At 42.5% G+C, this 20,261-nt stretch overlaps 1 protein-coding gene across 26 annotated transcripts in view; it reads right to left on the bottom strand.

The window, feature by feature from the left end:
- Positions 1-12,626: 12,626 nt before the first annotated feature.
- Positions 12,627-20,261, bottom strand: part of ESRRG (estrogen related receptor gamma) — a 408,609-nt gene continuing 400,974 nt past the window's right edge. For all 26 annotated transcript variants that reach the window (XM_063328441.1, XM_063328437.1, XM_063328447.1 and 23 more), the window contains one exon: positions 12,627-16,326. In XM_063328441.1, coding sequence (XP_063184511.1) covers positions 16,082-16,326 — 245 coding nt within the window. In that variant the 3' untranslated portion in view covers positions 12,627-16,081. The remainder of the gene's footprint in view (positions 16,327-20,261) is intronic.

Here is a 20,261-nt window from a genome sequence, read left to right as displayed (position 1 = left end):
TTTGTAAAAGATTTATATACATATATATCTCAGACATAGCAGAAAAATAAAATATTGGTGGCAAATAAATGAGCCTTAATATGGGTTGAAACAATACTTCTGTGACTGACATTTTATCCTTGCAAGTTTCCCAAGTCTAAAACACTCTACGGGCGATTCCTCTGCCTTGAGATTTTCTCCAGTCCCCTGAACTTAAATTTCCACTCTTGGAAAGCTACTGACTCAGGTCAAACAGGGAAAGCAACCACTTTCCTCCCCAGCTGGCGATTCCCTAAAGGACGCGCACCACGAAGCGCTGGTCAGAGGTAGCTGCTGGCAGAGCTGGGCTGGGTACCCTCAGCAGCAGCAGCTGCTGTGCTGCCCTAAGTGGTGCCACCCCCACACCTCCATCCCCACTGCAAGGCTCATCCTACCCAGCACCCTAAAAGGAGCTCAGCTGAGGTTCATCATTGTCTGTAAACAGTTGCTTTTGGTCTTAAATTACGTCCTCAAGTCTGTATAACCGAGTGTATGACAGACACGTGGTATTTTGCTAAAGAATTTTTGCTTTTATTGGGGTGAAACAACATCTATATTGAAGATTCAACCTATACACATCCGTCTCACAAAACAAATTATGTATGCAATAAGAACCAGAAAACATTATGTATTTCATTATATATTTCATCTTGAAATATATATCATATTGAAACTTACAGGTATTCATGTTTGCATAGAGGAATGAAAAAATTAATTCTGATATTCACAGAACAATGAAATCCAGATTTCTATAGAGCTGCATTCCCCTACCCTCCTTCTCACCAATATCCCTGGTTTCCCCTTCCATATCTTTTAAGTCACCCTGACCATACCTTCAGCCACCTTCCCTGACTTTGATGAGAAGTTTCTCTGAAACTTCTCGTGCACCAATTGCCAGTCAAAAAGCCAAAGAGAGTAACACTGATCTTCGAACGTTCTGTCAGAGAAGACATTATTTTGAGCTTCTCCGTCTACCTTTCATGAAACTTGTCAGAACTGAATATTCCCCAGATTTTTATCCTCACGTCCTCCCCCTGCCAATTCAGGATGGAATAGGACAGTGGGTTACAGAAGAGAGAGGTGGAAATTGCTACAGCCTAAGCCTTAGAATTTAAGAAAGCAGAAATTCTCCCTTACACAAACTGCAAGAACAAATGCTGAATGCTTTCTAGCCACCTTTGCAGCCTACTGAATGTATTTGTTTGGGAAAATATAAATGACAAATTGACTTTTAGATTAATGGCCACCATATTGGTAATGTACAAATCACTTTTAACAGCCACTATTAACTTGGTAAAGAGAAGCTTGCTAACTGCTCTTTAATTAAGTGCACTTAATGACCTTAAGGGGATTAGTAGTCTTGTCTGATAATCAATAAGCATGGCGAGATTGCTGCCCCATAGACAGGGGCTAGAGAACAAAATTAATCTGTGCAGATTAGTTCTACCTAGTTTGGTTTGTTTGCTAAGACTATTTCAAAATTATTTCTGTTTCATGTATTTAATGGAAGATGTTTTACACAAGATTTTTCCTCATTTAGCGAGCGTTAAAATGGCATATGTGCTTGTTCAGAAAATCCTGTATTCTAAGCAGGAGCTAGCACGGATCAGTTTAGAAGAAATTAAAAAAAAAGAACGAATACCCATGTTGCAGTCTCTAGAGAAAGCCAGAGACTGAAGGAAAGGACACTGAACACGGTGCCTAGAAGACACAGGGTGAAGCATTGTCCCCATAAAATGATCCCCAGAAGTGGCAGAATTCTTGCCTGCCGCTTCCAGCCTGTGCCTGCCTGCACCTGGGTTTCCCTTCTTCCTCTCGCTTGGGCCCCGGCCATTCCAGCAGCAGCCGTGGCAGCACTCGATCTCAGTGCATGGTCCCTATTCAACAGCAGCAAGTAGCGAGCTTTTCAGATGAAATGCTGCTTGTTTTCTGTGATAGATGGAGACGCTCCACCCATCCATAAACACATACACCTTCCATAGCCTGGCCTTCCTCAGCTCCGTGGAGACAGCCACTGTCTTCTCCTCCTCCCCCCTTCACTGCCCTGCCTTCCCTCTTCAGCCCTCCGCAAAATTCTTACAAATTCAGGCTGTAGCAACACCAGTTCTGCCCACCTTAACCTATTAAATGCAATTATTCTGTCCATTCCCCAGCAGCTCACCTTTCCATAGCCAGAACTGCTGTCCACAAAAAGGGTGTGAAGGACTCAGAACACCAGGAACATCCACCCTTGGTAGCCCAGCTCTTCTGCTCAAGGCTGCTCAGAGGGCGTGTTGTCCCCACTCAGGCAGGTCCCTCTACGCAGTGAGTGACCTTGGGCTCTCCTTAGAGGGAGCTGCAAGTGTTGTGCTCTTCCTTCATAACATAAAAGAGTTTGTTTTCTGGTTGTTATTGGGTATAGAAGTTTATCCATACTCAGGGTTTAAGAGAGACGGAGGAGGTGTTCCACACTACTGATCTGTGTGCAGGACGTACTTCAATCCAAGACAAATTTTGGTCCTTTGCATAATGCACGGTAATTTTATTCTTCCCATATGCTTGGCAAATAGGAGGGAGCTTTTCATGAAAGATAGATATGAAGGTACATTTTTTTTTTCTCTTATTTTTAAGGTCTCTGTGTCCACCTCAAGATAAATGCCTCATCCCAATACAAAGATTCATCCCTTCAGTTTGAGGGCTGATGTTCGAAGGGTTCAGAAGAGAAGTCAGCAAGCTTTGCACTGCAATAACACTCTAAGTGTAAAATGCAGAGAGAAGTCTGAACTGGCAAAAATATTCTCCCTTCCAAATGATCATCTTTCAGGCACAAAAATATACTTACAATTTGCTAAGAATTCATGTGGTAAGAGAAATAAGCAGTTATGCTTAGGAGTAGTTTATGAACGGTATTGTTGATTCTTCCCTTTTCCCTGAAAATAGAACTCCTCCCCAGCTCTTTCAGTTCAGATGTCATGCCCGCAGTACATCAAGTGGTTTAATTGTAAGAGAAGCCTCTGTAAGACACGTATATGGTATATTGACACTTATGCTACCAGAGCCATAGGGATATTAAAATTGATTTCCAACAAGCTGAGGCCTTCTGCTTTCTAATCCTGTGTCCCACAAATATATATTAACCCGACTCCCTAAACAGGGGTAATTAGCTTCCAAAAATAGCTGTTCATATAGAAGGTAAGACATAGATGTTCATCTTGCCTTCACATAGTTCAGCTTCAGCTGCCGAAGTGCACGGAACAGTTTGCAGACTGACCAGGATGAAACTTTATTGCTCTCAGCTTATAGGAAAGCCCTCACACTTGATTAAGCACTTGGTACATAGTGACCTGATCAGGATCTTCTCACTGGTATTTGTACCTACACACCATTTTTTTCTTAATTATGTTTTACCTCCCATGCAATACTTTAGTTTTTAAGGTCTTTAGATTAGAAGTATTTTCATTGTACGTGCTGATGGAGTGCTTCATCACCCGCTCAGTCCAAACAACCATAATCCACACAGGCTTCAGGATTCCCAGGCCCATAATCATAGTTAAAACAAACTCCCAACCTGGTGTATTTGAAGTAGCTCCTGCTTATGCCAGCATTCCTTTTGGGCAGTAGCAGGACAGGGAAAAAGCTGTTGCACCCCAGACTGGATCTTGTACACAAGCTCTAAGCTACACCTGACCCAACCTAGCAAAAGACAGGCTTTTTTCTTTCTGCCTTAAATACAGAGGGATTGGGACCACCTGTTCCTCAGGCTCAGGCATCCCAGGGCATCACTCAAAGTGATGGCAGCTGAGAGCCAGTGAGGGTAAAGCACCTGGAAGCCTCGTGCTGGGCACAGGTGTAAGTGAAGACCCAAACAGCCCCGTCAGCTCCAGAGAGGAGTCTGGCTCAGACCTCCCTTCGGTCAGGACAGCAGCAAAAGAGGAAACGGGGCAGGGACAGTACGGTTCTCCACACCCCCTGAATTGTCCTGCTGCCTAAACAAAAGATTGGGTAGATCTGTCGCTCCCTACGACAAAATCAAAAAAAGCAGTGTTCTCATTTTTCTGTTAAGATGCCTCTTTATCCCAGTACCTGCTTGCTGCCTCCTTAGCCTTGGGGGCCCAATTCACATTCTGCACTGACTGAATAATAGTAAATGAATATAACTCTTTGGACTCCAAGAGGGGTAGGCGGTGATAAAAAGGACATAACAAAAAGGCAAGCTGGAGTCTTTACCCTCTTTGCTGATGAGTACTCCGTTCCTACATATATTCTTTCTTCCTGTCCACATTTGACTCGCTCCCTCCCCCAGCTGCATTTTCTGTCATTTGTAGGTCTCTCTTCCTTTCTGCGATTTTGCTTCCCTCTTCTAACATGGATGTGGCCTTTTCATCTTCAGATTCGTCCAAATCCATGGCCATGCTTGATGAGTACTGTTTGCTACCCCTCCCGGCCACTGTAAATCTCTATATTAACCAACCTCTGCTCCAGAGCCCCCTTGCTGTTGGCATGGGCTGTACATTTTAAATAGATTTTTTACGCATTTGGTAAATCCTTTCTGATACTCATTGCTTTGCAGAAATGAAGTCTATTGAAAGAAGTGCAGTTTGGCTGGGCCACAGTGCCAAATAATTTATCTTCAAGCTGGAACATCTGTTAAGGTCATCTGACTTCATGAATGGCAGTGCTAAACTGCTTCAGCCCAAGAAGTGCGTTGTGCTTCACAGGTGTTGAGTCACAAAGCTCCTGACACCTGCTTTGCGACACTGATGGAGCGAACAAAGAGGAATAAAGACTCAGAGCCGCCTGTTGTAGGAATTTGGTTACCAGGTACCATTCACTGCAGCGTGACCCAACTCTATCCACAAGTGATACATTTTCTGTGAATCACACAATGGTCAACTACCAGATGTTCTCCCCGTACAAAAATACCAGTAAGCAAATGGAAGTAGGCAGACAAGTTAGCTTTTCTCATATTTAATATCACCTTCCTCTCCCCAGCTGTTTCTATTGTAAATCTATAAAGAAGTGTTACAGTCCTAAAAGGATGTTGTAGACTCCCTTGTTTTTCTCGGGTAGATTTGTGGGTCCTTTTGTTATGCTGCTCTTGTGAAAAGGTTTTGTAGTGTAAAGTGACTGACCTTAATCTTTTCACATTGGGAGCTGAAATTTTTTTTTCCCCTGGATCTTCTGGTTGTAAGGCAGAGTCCATTTATATGTAAGATATAAGAATAGCCTGGCTCAGCAAGTCATTTAGAAAGACATTTGGTCAATGTAAAGGAGCAAGGGAAGGAGGGGGAAGGGATCCCCCTCTCCATTGTACACTTTTGTCATGGTCACCTTGTGAGTGGGTCTCTGTGTCGAGGTGACAAAGGAGCAAGGGAATCAATGTTGGAACTATGTAAAACCTCATATATTGCAAGTATAGGCACGTTTACATCTTACAGCATTATCAAAGCCCATCTTAACAATTTGCCCGAAATCCATCAACGTACCACAATCTCAAATATATCAAAGACAAATTTTTTTTTGTTGCTGTAGTCAGAGGATAAGATATAAATGGGAGAGGACGAAGAGTCACGGAAAGAAATTGAAGAACTTGTTCATTCTGCTCCAATCTGAGATGCAGAATTGGCCTCAAGAAGTGACCTATTCCCTCCCAGAACAGTTTATTTTACCTGTCTGTAAGGAATGGAATATACAGACATAGACAATAGTAGTCCTTGCATACCTACATGGACTGATATTCATTATTTCCCACAGTATTAGTGGGATGCGGGAGCTGATCTCCATCCTGTAGACGGAAAAGAGCCAGTAACCGCATGTCCAAGTTCACATAACCAAAGCAGAGCAAGACAGCAGCTTGTTATTAGGGATTTGCATTCCTTCACCCCATTGCCATCCATTGGAAGACACTCATGGCTGGCTTGCTGGTGCTGCTGTAAGCGATGCACATTGCACTCTGCAGGTTTAAACTCCGCAGAAGCAGCCACTGTTGTACGAGGCTCGTGCCGCAGCTTTTACGGTACCTTGAGCAGAGAAAAGGAACCAACTCGGGATGTTCCAGAATATGGCTGATCCGAGTCTTCTGGAGCAATATATGACTGCCAGGGTAGGCTGACACTGAGCCAGTCACCTGGGAATGGGGAGAAACCGAAAGTGTCGCAGGTCACGGGGGAATGGGAGAGTGCCACCCTTTTCGGGAAAGAGCCCTTTCAGAGAAAGCTGATGGCACCCAAGTCACACGAAGACTGCCGTGACAGCCAGACAGAAAGGCTAAAAATACGTGTCTAGTCAGACTATGTTACAGTGTTCTCTTTTTTTTGTCTTTTTTTTTTTTTTTCTTTCGCAGGGAGGGGAGGGAGAATTTGGTAATGCAGCCTGTAGGTTTTTCTACAGTATAAGACTTGGGTTGTATCAGCCTTTTCCGTTATTAACAAGCAGGACTGCTTTCTGCATTTCTAGAAAGGTTGTAAGAGGTTGTAAATCTAATTTCTAGATTGTAATGCCCGCTCTCAAGCCTGAGATTAGAGCGTCTGTCCACTAAGTACACCCCTATAAACTTTATGCTGCTGCAGTAGGTACTTCTTCCAGGTGAAAACAATGGTGTGGGCTGGGGCTCTGAGCACAGAGCCACAAGCCAAGAGCTGTGCCGGGCAGCAGGCTGGGGAAAGTACACTTTCTGCAAGGAAATTATCATTTACCCTCTCCCCCCTCTCCTTAAATCCAGTGTTTTGGGCCAGCATTAGTAACACAGTGCTGGTCCTGCAGAGAGGAGGAGCAGAAGGAGCCTGGAGAAGGAGAAGTGCGAAGGCTGGGTGGGGGGATTTTCTTTCCTATCACCTCTTTTGTGATCACGGAAAACTGCTGTACTATTACACTGGGGTTTGGCGGCAGAGTGGGAACAACCTGCCGCCAATTCACTAATTAACTGAGGTGGAAACCGTGGGCATGACCCGGGACTCAACCCCTGCTGGAGGAGGTTATTCTATGCCTGCCTCTAAGCCGAACACCTCAGCCTCGGTGGGCTGTAGACATCTGATTCAGTGAGATGTTTTTGTTACGTAGGAAGGGACAAAATACTCAGTGAAGGTTCAGCTGTGGGTAAGGAGGGAGACCTCTGCACCTGGCAAGTCTGTGGGGCAATAGGCTTGTGGGCCCCAGGGAAGCCCGAAGCACTTCAGTGTCAACATATAGAGATGCTCACTGGGATTCAGACCCAGTTTGTTGTTGGTTTTGGTTTGGTTTTTTTTTAAATTTAAATTGGGTTAGCAGTGAAGAAGGAAACTACCGAGGATGTTACTGAGTTTTTCCATTCAGTCCCATCAAGGAGCCCTATAGACCCCAAGTTAACCCCAAGATAGCAAATAATACTGGCATTTCTGTGACTCCTTCACAGCCTGGTATGAGAATTGTGCCCTTATTGACTTCCTTTTACTGCCAGTCCCTCACCTTGTGGACATTCCCAATGAAGCTGTGAAATTAGATAGAGCATGGTAGATTGAACTGGAGAGTGTCAGGAGTGTGATCCGTAAAGCTCTTGTGATTTAAAAATATTTTTTTCTTTTAACCCCTTTCACTTGCCGTTCACCCTCTAATTCTCTCTCTAAAAAGCATGCTGAGGGGCTACTGCAGCTGGCTCCCCAGCGCCCAGCCAGGAGAACATCTGCAGTTTGCAAACCTTGCCCGTGTTGCCTGTGAGGAGAACCTGTGGAGACTCCCATCCTCAACCACGCCGGCTCATGGCCCTGGCCGCAGCGGCCCCGGCTCGCTGCCGGTCAGCCCAGGGCTGGTGTGAGCGGCTGGCAGCTTGTGCCAGGGGCTGGGAAAGGCAGTCGAGGGGGGATCACTGCAGGGAAAGCGTAGCCGGCAGTCCTCGCCTCCCCACTAAATGTTCCTCCTTCTTCAGGAGTGTGTTAGCTCCTCTAATAGATGTCTGACGTTTCGAAGTGGGGAGATAACCTGCCCTCGCACCGTTAGCTCCCAGGTGGCGCCTTGCCCGTGCTGAGATGCTACTCAAGTGCCTCCCTGGGTAAAGCATCTTTCAGCAAAGCAGGGTATTAAAATCACCCCCTGATCTTGAGATGGAGCAGCTTTTCCCTGGCGTGAGCACTCAGGAGACAGGGAAAAAGGCAAACCAGCAAGTGGACAGCCAGGCCAGCCCGCTCCCCGACTTGAGCCCCATGAATGAGAAACGCGGGGTTGGAGCCCGTTTGTAGGGAGACAGAGATGCAAACCCAGAGGACATCGCCTGTCCCCTCCCGGCTCTGGGGGCTGGATCGAACAAGGCAACCCCGGCGCTGCCCGGCAGCTCGTCCGTCCACGGGCAGCAGCGGTGTCATCGGCTGACGAGCGAGGAGAGGCCACGAGGCAGTACAGAAGTAGAGGATTTGTGTTAAGGCTTCGGGACTGTCTTAAATCTCCGACATCTGCCAATTTAAGTACAGCTGAATCGCTGGATAATTCTGCTGGTGGCGCTCCTGGGAACACCCAGCCTGAGCAGAACAATTTTGAAGGAAATTACATGAGCTGGGATTTAGTGTTGTCTCTTTAGCTTGTGGAAGAGATAATCTGGCCCATTTAATGTGGAACAAAATTTGCTCTGTTTCACTGGCGTAAGGAGATAGTTTTGCCTTGAGAAAGCAGCAGTAAATGACTCTGAAGTCCTGCTGTCACTCGTTCGCTGAGCTGCTGTAATATGGAGTGGCAAGGGCTGTTTTCTTGGGCCGCTTTCTACATATAAGTAACGCTCTTTATAAAGAACACCACTTAGTCTTATGACAAAATTCCTCTAGTGTGACACAGAAGAGCATTGACATCATTCTTGAAGGCCGGAGAATTTATGGCACAGTTAATTATTAATTTGGCTGGCATTTGTAAAGTAGAAGGGAGTTCTTGTGCTTTTAGGCCATGCTCTCAGTGTGTAAATCTCTTGTATGGCTGCCATAATAATATTCCTGCAGCTATGTTGTCACCTATTGTAATTTTTCTGCTAATAAGAAAATTTAAACTAACCAGGAATCCTAAATTTGGAGACTAGTTGTTTATTTCAAATATACTCTAGAGAAATAATAATGCAGTTCTGCTCTGAATTTAATTTAAACAGGAACAGGCAAAACAAATCTCTGCGGAGGGCATTTGACAATAATAAAATATTTCTCCCAGCGGGTGAGCTGGTAGCAATTGTATTGTTGCCATCAAAGCTCACGTTTCAGCAGGTCATTACCATCATAACAAGCCCTTGGACCAACTGGCATGGACATGCAACATTGAGCTCCTGATGGGCACATTATTTCAGACCTTTAACTTCATGGAGAACAAGACAAATACTCCTGGGAACGGAGGATTATATTTTGAAATTCCTTTCTTTTCTGTTCTGCTTAATAATAGGAGCCTGCGCGTAATCAATCTACCGCCACTTGCTTTTTTATATTAACGGAGATTGCAAGGAGCCAGGCTTGGCAATCCGAACGCTAAGAAAGAGCGGCCTTTAATCTTACAAAATCCTAATGATTAGCATGGCCGGGATGTGGCAACACCAACGCTCCTAAACACTCCTGAATAAAAATGTTAAAAGCAAATAAATGCACCCATATTCTTTTCTGTGGTTACTTTTTTCCCCCCTTCTTTAATAGCAACCACAAGGAGAAAGTTTATGTTAGAGACACCCTACACACACAGAACCAGCATCTTATCAGCCAGGGAAAACCCACGCCTTGCGATGCAGCTACAGCAGGCGGGCTGGATAACGAAGGGTATAGTAATTAGCAAAGTGCCATGTGAAATCAGAGGCCTACATTACGCAAGACCTATGAAATGCAAAGTAAAGGAAAGGTGCAAGTGAAAAAAGCTGTTAAGGAAAATCAACAAAGGCTGTAGAAAAAAATAAATCAGACAACAGATGGAAGCTGTCCCATTCTTGAGTTTAGTGCAGGAGCCAGGACAGGTAATGTTAAAAAAAATAAGAGGTGCTTTCTGCTGCAAAAGCCTGTACACACAAAAAAAATCTCAGGTGCTTTTGTGTTTAGGGTTTGGGGGTTTTTTCCCCAGTAGGGTACTACCAGGCAATGCTGCAGGAGGACACTTAAAGATGTACGGCACGGGGGCTTGTCCCACTAAGGGCAGTATTTCCGTCCCTGTTCTCTTTCAGAATCAGTCTTTCTTTTGTTTTGTTTTTGGTGGCTTGGTGTGGGTTTTGGTTTTTTTTACATATTTAACCTCTATCAGGATTTCAGCAGCATCAGCATTCCGTGTTGAGAAGCACAGATAACTGCCTGGGTAACAGCACTGACTGACGCGCGGTAGTCACGCCATTTCTTCCTCTAAGGAAGGGTCAGCTGGAGGGACCACACCGGGCTACTTCCATTGGTGTTTGCCAGACCTTTTCACGCTGTGATCTCCTAAGGTCAAAAAAAACAGCCAACCAAACAAACCCACCAAGCGAGGCGATTACTTGGATGTGAAGCTCCAAAGAAAGCTTGGAGCCTATCAGAAATCCCATGCCAATTAGTAGCCAGCTCAGCAAGAGACACATTTTCCTTTTGCATCCATACCGCTGGCATCCGCCAGCTTGCGAGGGGGCACGGGTGCCAGTGGGGCAGTGTGGGAGGCGCAGAGCGCTCCATGGCCAGGCTGGCGCGGTGGTAGGGGTAGGAGGCTGTCAAACAAGCAGCTACGGTGGAGACACCGTGCTCTTACATTGGGACGGCTTCCTGTCTTGGTGGGGGGGACGTGACTAGGGGCGGGGAAGGGCGATGTGAGCCGTGTCAGTCCAAGTCTAGTTTTGCTGAGCAGAGCCATATCCACAACGGGAAGAGGCTGTCGCGTTGCCATCTCCTTATTTGAGCTGAGTGGGGCTGCGGCAGTAGAGCGCCGTAGCAGGACGTGTTGGTCAAGCTACAAACGCCACCGCCCCAAGACCTTTTTTAATTTTCTTTACAGATTAAGTAGCTATTTTCATAGTTTAAGAGAGATTTGTGCTCCTAGCCAAATCGCCCACAGATACCTACTGAAACCTTTCTGCCCACCGGAATGTTTCTGATGGATTTCTGTGCCTGTCCTGGCTCTACTGCAGAGACAGCGTAGGGAGAAGACAGAAAGAAAAAAACCAGAACAACTCTGCAGAGTTGCATCCCTCAAAGCGTTCCCTGCATTTGCGTTTCTGTGATGCTAAATTTATGATTCTATGGTGCTTCGTGATCCTCTCGCGGGAAGTGGTACAGAAATATTAACTGATTTTTTTAATTGCATGTGAAAACTTTTAACCAGCGAGTAGATACAATCACGTGTTGAGGAAGACTGAGTGCCACTGCTGACAACTGGATTTTTTTGCCTTTGTGTGTGAAAAATTTGTAACGCTACTTGTTTCGCTTTTAAGTTATGGTGCAGTGTTACATTTTCCTTTGAAGAGGTACTTTGCAATAGTTCAAAATCAGAACACTAAAAAAGGCGGGGAAAGCAGTTCTGTGCATGCGTCCGTATGTGCGTATGTATGTATGCCTGCGTACACAGCAGCGGCGGCACCACAAAACCGGGGCTGACCTCCTCTGAAGAGACCGCGCAGGGTTCATCTTCCTATTGTTCTGCCACTCCCTTTACTCAACCCCCGCCATGTCCTAGGACAGTTAAAATACAGGCGGTGCTGGTAGCAGGGAAGAGGCGCCCTCCCGTTCCAAGGCATATTGCTAGTGAAAGAGTGCGAAGCACAGAAAGCCCCTGGCGCTGCCCCGGTACCTTGGCTGAAACAATTCCCGTCCCTGAGCATCACCGCGCTGTGCAGCAGCCTTTGCGCCATCAGCCAGAATCTCCAGAGAGCGGCCAGCAGCGAAGGTGAGAAATACGTTGGCAAACACAACGACAAAATACTATCAAGATAGGCTAAAAAGCAAGAAAAGCACACATTAGCACTTCTGTGATGGTTCCAGAAGGGTCCAGAGGAAAGGGGCTGACCCCGAGCGAGCGACGGGGGCTGCAGCCTTTCAGAGGTAAAAGGCTGAGAAGCCACTTACTGCCAGTTTGCCTTTAACCCCCCTGGATCTTGACGGCTTATCAGTGCTCTTCGTTAACACCAATCTATATTATTGCTCCAGTGGCTATTTACTTCCATTCAGAAAAGCTGTATCAAATAATACGGATTTTTAATGTTTTTTTTTTTTTAAGCCAGAACACATAAAAGGAGCCTCCTGCAGTAGGAAAGGAATGATAGACTCGGTTGTTGATGGAGAAAGCAAATAAGTAACTTCTAGATGATATTAATGCGGTCTTAAAATAGTGGGAAAGTTTTCTTTTATGACATTGACGGAGAGGCAATGATTTTGAGTAATGCAAGTTGATGTGAAGATGCTTTAAGATTAAATAAGTGCTATATAAAGGCCTGCCAGCCTGAATTCTAATGTGCTATGAGACATTTTGCATATTTAAGAGTATGCAAAATGTCTTGTACCACACTGGAATTCATTCTGACAAGGCTTTATATAGCATTTATTTACACTCATATTGTACTTTAAGGGAGAAGGGATAACGTTGGCTCCTCTTTGAATGGAAGTAACAAAAGGTAATGCTAATTGCTCCGTTTCCTTCTCCGAAAAAGAAAATAAAACCAAAAAAACCCCACAACACAAAAAATAAAATAAAAGCAATCAAAAGTGGAAGCTTGTTTAATATTGCTCTACCATCATCCTGAAAGGCATAATAATTTGAGTTACACATCTGAACTGATTGGAGTTACAGAATCATATCTCCTTTTTGCATTTAACAATATATACAATATAAAATAAATACATTTACACAAATGGACATTGGTTGGAGCACACGGTATGATACACATCACAAAAATATACAGTTGATTGCTATACAGATGTGAAGCCCATCTACAGCTATAGACATGTTTGTTTTTATTTGTCGTTTTGTTTCATTTTTAACTACTGGCTATTATGCAACTCCTGGATTATTATAAGCAGTTTAATTTCTTTTGTCCTTTTGCGATCTTTGCACGATAAGACTGCCATAAAATGTTTTCCTAGGCAGGTAAACAGAGACGCTTAAATAATTAAAATACAATCACCAACACCCATTTTCTCTTCTATAAGAAAAATAGCAGTTTTAATTTTTTATATCTTTTTATGTTATCATTTAAATGCAAAATAGTGGAATAAATACAACAATCTGATCTGATTGAAACAAATGTGTAACTTCTGGGAGTTACACAATCATATTGCTTTAAATAAGAAAAAATTAAAAAATGAAGCAAAAATAGAAATTAAATCGTTATGGCTAAAACATACACCCTTTGAAATTTTCCCAACACTTCACATTAAGTAAGTGGTCTTGAAAGAACTCTTCTCCAGCAAGGTTTAAGATGAACAGCGTTATAAAGCCCGTGCAGTTCTTTTAGCTATGTTTCAGGTAATGCTTTTACAGTCTTGAGATACTTGTTCTTTTGCAGCTCCAAAAACTTACGGAAAATGAAAACGAAAGTTTGCACCGTGTGCCTTTAACACATCTCCATTTTTTGTGTGTTTTTTGTATACTTCTAGTCGATTGGCTTTTGACCCTGAAGCCCAAGTTCTTTAATGTGATACAGCAAAAACAATATTTATATTATATATTTATATATATATAGTGTACTTGAACAGTAGCAACTTAAACCCTGCACAAACTTTCTGGAAAATAAACTTTTTTTTTGCACTCTTACATATATAAATAATCTTATAGAATCAGCACCTTTTTCCCAGGAGTTGTATTTTTTTTTTTTTTGACATTTTTCAAAAGGGATGTGCCAATTTCTGAACTCCTATCACAGCTATAAATTTCAAGTTATTGACCATCTGAATGAATTGCTAATGATGATTTACCTAGAATCACACTACAGTCACTTCTCTACTGAGAAAACACAATCTACAATATAGTCCCATATAGCTAATGATAGATACACAGTTTTTTTTCCTAGCACGAGGCCGATGGAGCATCAGCCCATTGTTATTTTGTTTAAAGCACACAACGTAGCAATAGTTTTGGAAACTTTTCCGCACCAAAAAAGTTTTGCAACAACACAGAGCGAGTTAATAACAACATCTGAGAGATGATTGAATAAAAGCTATATTTACAGCGTTTAAAAATTAGACTTATCTATAATCTTGAAATATTCAAAGTTTTATTTCTAAGCTATACATTGGTATTCTATAATAAACTGTTACAGAAATTATCCCTTGTTTTGAAAATATTATGATTTCAACGTGTATCTGTTCATAACGAGTATTTGTTTGGAGTTTTGATCTCTTAATTATTACTAGGAAGAACCTTATTACCGGTAAGGAATAGAATATACTACTGTAATCTCCTGAGGAATTGTACATCCAATATTGTCTCTAATTCTACCCTGTGTCTATAAGCACACACCACAAGAATCCAAACACCACAAGAAGAACAAGACAACAGTCTTTGAATGCAACATAAAAATTCAGAAAAGCACAGCAAACATGAAACATTGAAAAGCTGAACTACATTTCTTTTGTTTGTTAGGATTACAATTTTAATTACATCTGTGTACATAGAATAAGGATGTTCACATAGTACAGGGAGCAGCTACTAACACTGGTACATTGGTATAGCATTTGATGGAGGTTATTGTTTATTGGTTATTTAGCGACTGTAGTTTTCTGGGGGCATCTAATCGGTTTATACATTAGATTACACCTCGTAACAGTCTTGAAACTGACTGACTTTCATGCTGTGACAATACCGGTTGAAAAGCACGTATACTGGTTTAGCTACTTGTTAAAGACTGCCATTTACAAAATAAAATCTAAATCAATAAATAAGGTACAGAAGTGTTAAATTCTTCAATTTGGTCAGAACTCTACTACTCTGATTTCTTAATTTTGCAAACGTCGGCGTTTGCCTTATTGCCTCTAAGCTACTACTGGTTCATAGGGTTTTTCTGCGCGTGAGGTTACAATTTTGCAAACAGGCAGTATCTCGTTCATTTGCAACTGAAGCAGTTAGAAATCACGTAGCAACTATACCTTTGTACAGTCGCTGTCTCCTAACACCGTTACGGATTGGCATTTGACATGGAGTATTTCTACGTTAGACTACTCGGATATACTGTAGGTGTAATCTAATCCTTTGAGTCAGTGAACATTTAGTTATAAACTGGAGCTCATGTTAAGAAACTGGATGTTTTGGACCAGACTGGCACACAACATAAATTGCATCCGTGATAATATGCACCTTCCCTTCAACTATTGCTTTAGTAAGATAAATTCCCACATTAATAAATGGCTGAAAACTGGTAAAGCTGGTACAAAAAAATCTCCGTTAGTAAGAAGAAACAAAACATTTAAAAAAATCTTCCTTCAGGATTCATTTGTCCTTCATTATTGTTCATCATTGTTCAAGCCAGCACAAAAATGCAGTATTTCTTTCTCTTTAGTATTGCATGAATGAATAAAGCTTAAACTATTCCCTGAAAAAGTTACATCGTAGCTAACCTAAGAAATATCTGGAAGACTTGAAAAAACAATTAAGGAATCAAATGGCTGTAACTGATCTAGATGGAAAATGCAATGATAAGAAGCAGCCGATGCATCGTCGCTTAGTCGTCTAATTAGAGACTGCTCCTATGAAATCTAATACTGCATTCAGTCAGTTCATCGTGTTGTACTGTACTGCTAGGTACGGTGGTTCTCTCTTTGATTCCTTTGTCATTGGGGACATTATGGTTCATAATAAGTTCACTGGCATCCATATTATGGATTTCCATCCTTTGGCAGGCCTGGCTTCCATCTCTCTTCAATTAGAGACCTCTTTTAAAAAGTTCAGCAGCAAAGAAAAAAAGAGAAAAGGAAAAAGGAAAGGAAAGAACAGAAAGGAAAAGAGAGAAAAGGAAAAGGAAAAGAAAAACTGCATCAGAAAGACACAGAAGAAAAAGTTGAAAGCTGCTTCACAGTCTTGCTGCTAAATATCAGTGCAGTCATTTTTTCCTTAATTAAACACTAAGTTTCTTTGCCATTATTATCCTGTTTAGTTTCCCTTTTTTTTTTTTTTTTTTTTTTTTAAAACGTGCATGATGGGAAAGCCCATGATGCTTTAGTCAGACCTTGGCCTCCAGCATTTCCAAAAAAAGTTTGTGCATGGGGACTTTGCCTTCCAGTTTGATGTTGTAGAAATGCTGCACAGCCTTGGTGGAGGTTTGCCTCAGAAGCGGGAGAGTCATCAACATCTTGCCCGCGCGACGTGGGTCTTCCATGTGCTGCCCGGCCTCGTAATCCTGCAGAGCCTCGTGTAAGACGTCCTGAAGTTTCTGCACTGCCTCAACATCCTCTATGTGCATTGAGTCTGCAAAACAAAGGAGCGACAGGGGGTTTCAGTTTGGTGTGCCGAAAGCCAGGTCACTCTCTGGCTGCACGAGGCTTTCACTGGTTCTGTCCATCCTCTTTCACAAAGGGAGATAATTACCCGCTAATTTCTATACTGACCTTCAGGAAAATATCTGAAACCTCGGTGGAACTACAAATGTATAATTAACTCTTGGGTAAGCAATCCTTCTCCTCAACCACCTCAAACTAGTGAAACAGTCGCCCTCGCTGCTCCATAAACCATCTCCTACAGTTATTGCTTTGAAGAAATGATAGTGCCGAAGGGCGGTATGAATGGAGGCCTGCGTTTTATCAGGGAAGCAGGAACGTGCCCTGCTATGGAAAAGCTCGCTAAAATTCCGTGTCAGGCTCCAAGGCTGTGGAGTCGGAAGCCACGGTTGTTACCCACTGCCCAGGGACGCTAATCGCGGGACTAGGACCACAGCACCGACACAAGGGAAAAGTGGGTTTGATGTGATTTCCTGATAGGTTTAGCAAATTTTTTCTCCCTCAGGCACATGTAGACAGAGAGGCAACACTTAATACGTTCCCAAACAGCTTTTTCTCTGTGAAGCTAACATCTCCTACAAGGTGTAATCCTCCTCTCTCACCCACTCAGAGGGTGGTTTATCTTGTTATTGTCGGGGTTTTGCATTTTTTCTCAGTCACTCAAAGTAAGCACCTTGCCCTGTACCTTTCCAGGTGAGATGTTTTGGTGGTGTAAGTATTGAGTGACAAGCCTAGACACAATGCACACGAGGAACTAAACTAAACTGCTACGTGACCTGGAAAGATCAAAGCAACGGAAGTGTGAAATAAAAAGAAAAGATCTAACTGAAATAACTGTAAAACCCTCAACAGCATAGACACAGAAAGGGAAGATGTCCCTGAGAACTCGCAGTTACTGGACCATGCTGAGATGACTTCGGACGAGCAGCCCTAATTCTCTGACTTTTATGTAGTCATAAATGCCAAAAAAACCCTGATGTGGTCCAAAGTGAGGTGAACGCAAGTAAGGAAGAACAGTCATAGGTGAAAGAGGCCACCAAGCAGCTCCTATCAGTGACCAAAATTTGGATAGTCCACAGAATTTACAAAGCCAATAAAACACCCTATGAAAATATAACTGCTGCGAGGGGGTACCAGTCCTAGGGAGAGGCTACACTGTGCAAGCTTAGCTCAGGGTGAAACTGGGACGTGGCACTATTAAAGTATATCCTTCAAAACTCTAGTTACTACAATGCTGCTTTGCATCTTAATTTTCAGTTTTGGAATAAAGCTCCTGTTCCCAGTCAGAATAATGGCTGAGGAGTTGGATGGTGAAGAACCCACTTCCATCATCTTTCCCAGCCCTGTTTTAAGCAGTCTGATGCCCCGGATCAGTATTTTGACAGAGTTTTACCCTGTTGATGATAACAACATCAAATTTTGCACGTGCTTCAAATATCTGAATTACATTCAGAGAATTAAGATGCACCTAGGATTCATTTCTTAAAAGCTGATGTGCAACTGTTTCCTCAGATAATTAGGACAGACAGTAAATACCTCTTTTCAAACACAAACATATTAACTAAAACACAAACCAGTAAGTAAAAGGTTAACAAAAACGTTCCAGCTCCTATTGTCAAAACAAATGTGCAAATTGAAAAGAAAAAAAAAAAAAGTTACAGCTCCTGCTCTAAAACAGACACTTAATTATATACAAGTTTGGATCATTTAGCACGTTTTATTGATTCTGATGACAGTTTATCTGTTAATTACACATAATGGAGTCCTATGGGAATTTTACATGTTTAATAATTCTGAGTCTTAGCGAATACATGCTCTAAGAAGCACGCAGTTAAGACATACGCTGCAGGGATGTGATACTGCACATCAAGGTGCACTGTGCTGAAAGCAGAGCAACGCAAAAATATCTCTCTCAGGGAAAAAGAAGGCTACAACATTTTAAAAATGATGACAGGGAAATCTTACCTCCAGCAAAATTTAGTTCTAATTAATGTTAGACCATTCCCCAAATCCATACATTTTTGATAGTTTTCTAATACGGCAATTCTATTAAATAATTCCGTGTCAGTAAGAGAAAATCCCTGAATTTTGTGTCCTACAAACAGATGTAATAGATACAGGCATGCTAACACATTCATAAAAAAGTGACTGATGTCTTAAGCATAGTGTCCAGCCACCGGGCTTAATTTGTAATGCAAATTCCAAACAAACTGTCATCTCTGCTCCCTGACTTTTTACCAAGTCCTTGGATATTCACTGTTGTGCTATCGAACACACAACGTGCTACTCCAAATAATGCTTCCATAAACCACGCACAGTTTGTGCAGAAATGACACATCTTTTCCTCCTCTCCCGAGAACCACAGTGCCAGCGACAGATTTGATGGGGATCCAAATAGGAGCATTTTAGCAGCAACGAAGCGCTTGGTGAGTCAAAGACTGTTCTTCAGAAAGATTTTTTACCCCATACTGCATAAAGAGGCAGGTCTTTCTTGAGCACCTCAGTTCTTAACCCTGGTCTGATTCTTCCCAGAATCAGCATTTGTAACTGTGACCACGTTTGAGTTTGCAAATAGATGGATGGAGTCCAGACTAACATATTTTTCGCACAGAGATGAAACTTCCCTGAGATCTTTAGCTGTGCAGTTTGGATAGTAGTTTGGCCTACAGCATTAGGAATATATACGCTCTCTGTATTTCTTACACAGAAACTGAGTGAGGATGGAAAAGAGGAAGAGAGCACCTGCAGAAAACGCAAGAAGAATCAAAACCTGCCCTCTGATACAGCCATTACTCTCCACGCTCTCAAACTCTTCCACTGTGTGGACAACATCTTAAAACAAGGGATCTTATCCTCTCCTTGCAGGGGTGATTGTATACCATCCCTCTGGTAAACAGAGCAATTGCTTACGCGGGAAAGTAATAATAGTAAAGCATTTAATGTATTTGTTGCTGTCTTTGAAATCAATTTAGCAGCTGGGGAGAACGTGACCAGCCAGCTCTCCGCTGGCCTGACGCAGGCACTCCACTGCCGAACAGCGGCTCCTGGAGCAGGGTCGAGGAAGCCGTGCCTTGGGAAGCGGACTCTGTCACAAGAAATGGGGTAAGAAAAAATAGCAGAGAGAGGGGCACTTCCAAACAGTGATTAAGACTTCAAACTGTTCTTTTAAAATGGCGATTTAACTTGAAAGATTTAAAAATGATTTAATCAAATTACTATGACAATTTAAGTTCCCATTTACAGAAAAGATTCAAACTCATTTCAGCTTTAACCATTCTAAGGTCTGCTAATGTGTAAATGCAAACTCACTAAATCTGTGCTATTTAATTAGACCATGATTCAGCTCGCAGGTTGCTCAGGAAAATATTAATCTCTATACAGATCCTTCTTCAAGTTTTAGCCTTGCAGTCTGGAACTTCCACTTTATTCTCGATATTAAACGAATGTAGATCTTAATCCCTGAGGCGTAAGCCTTTGAAAATAAGGAAAATGGTTGAAAACGCTGAACTAGCCAAGGGGAAAATAGGAGAAAAAACAAAAGAAGAGAGAACTCTTTTCAGTAACTACAGACTGGCAGATGTGAATTCAGAGCAGGGTAACTTATTGCTGATAAACCCAATCCACACTAGTAAGAGAGGGCAATGTCAACAAGAACCACTATAACTTAAGGAAACGCAGAGTCTGTGTGACAATCTAGAAATACAGGAATAATTCCACAGACAACATGAAATTGAATTATAAGTTAGGTACACAGATTTTGAATGTTCTTTCTATAACCAAGAAAAACCCTTTTCTTTTGTTTTTGGGTTGGTTTTTTTTAAGTGGCTTTGTAGACAGTCTGGATAATTTACAATTACCTCCTACACAGGTACTATCCAGAGGAAACCTATACCCACATGTAATACA

This window comes from Chroicocephalus ridibundus, chromosome 3, assembly GCF_963924245.1.
Source record: "Chroicocephalus ridibundus chromosome 3, bChrRid1.1, whole genome shotgun sequence".
NCBI classification, from domain to species: Eukaryota; Metazoa; Chordata; class Aves; order Charadriiformes; family Laridae; genus Chroicocephalus; species Chroicocephalus ridibundus.
Note: the sequence above shows the minus strand (reverse complement) of the source record. Positions and strands in the feature narration are given on the sequence as shown.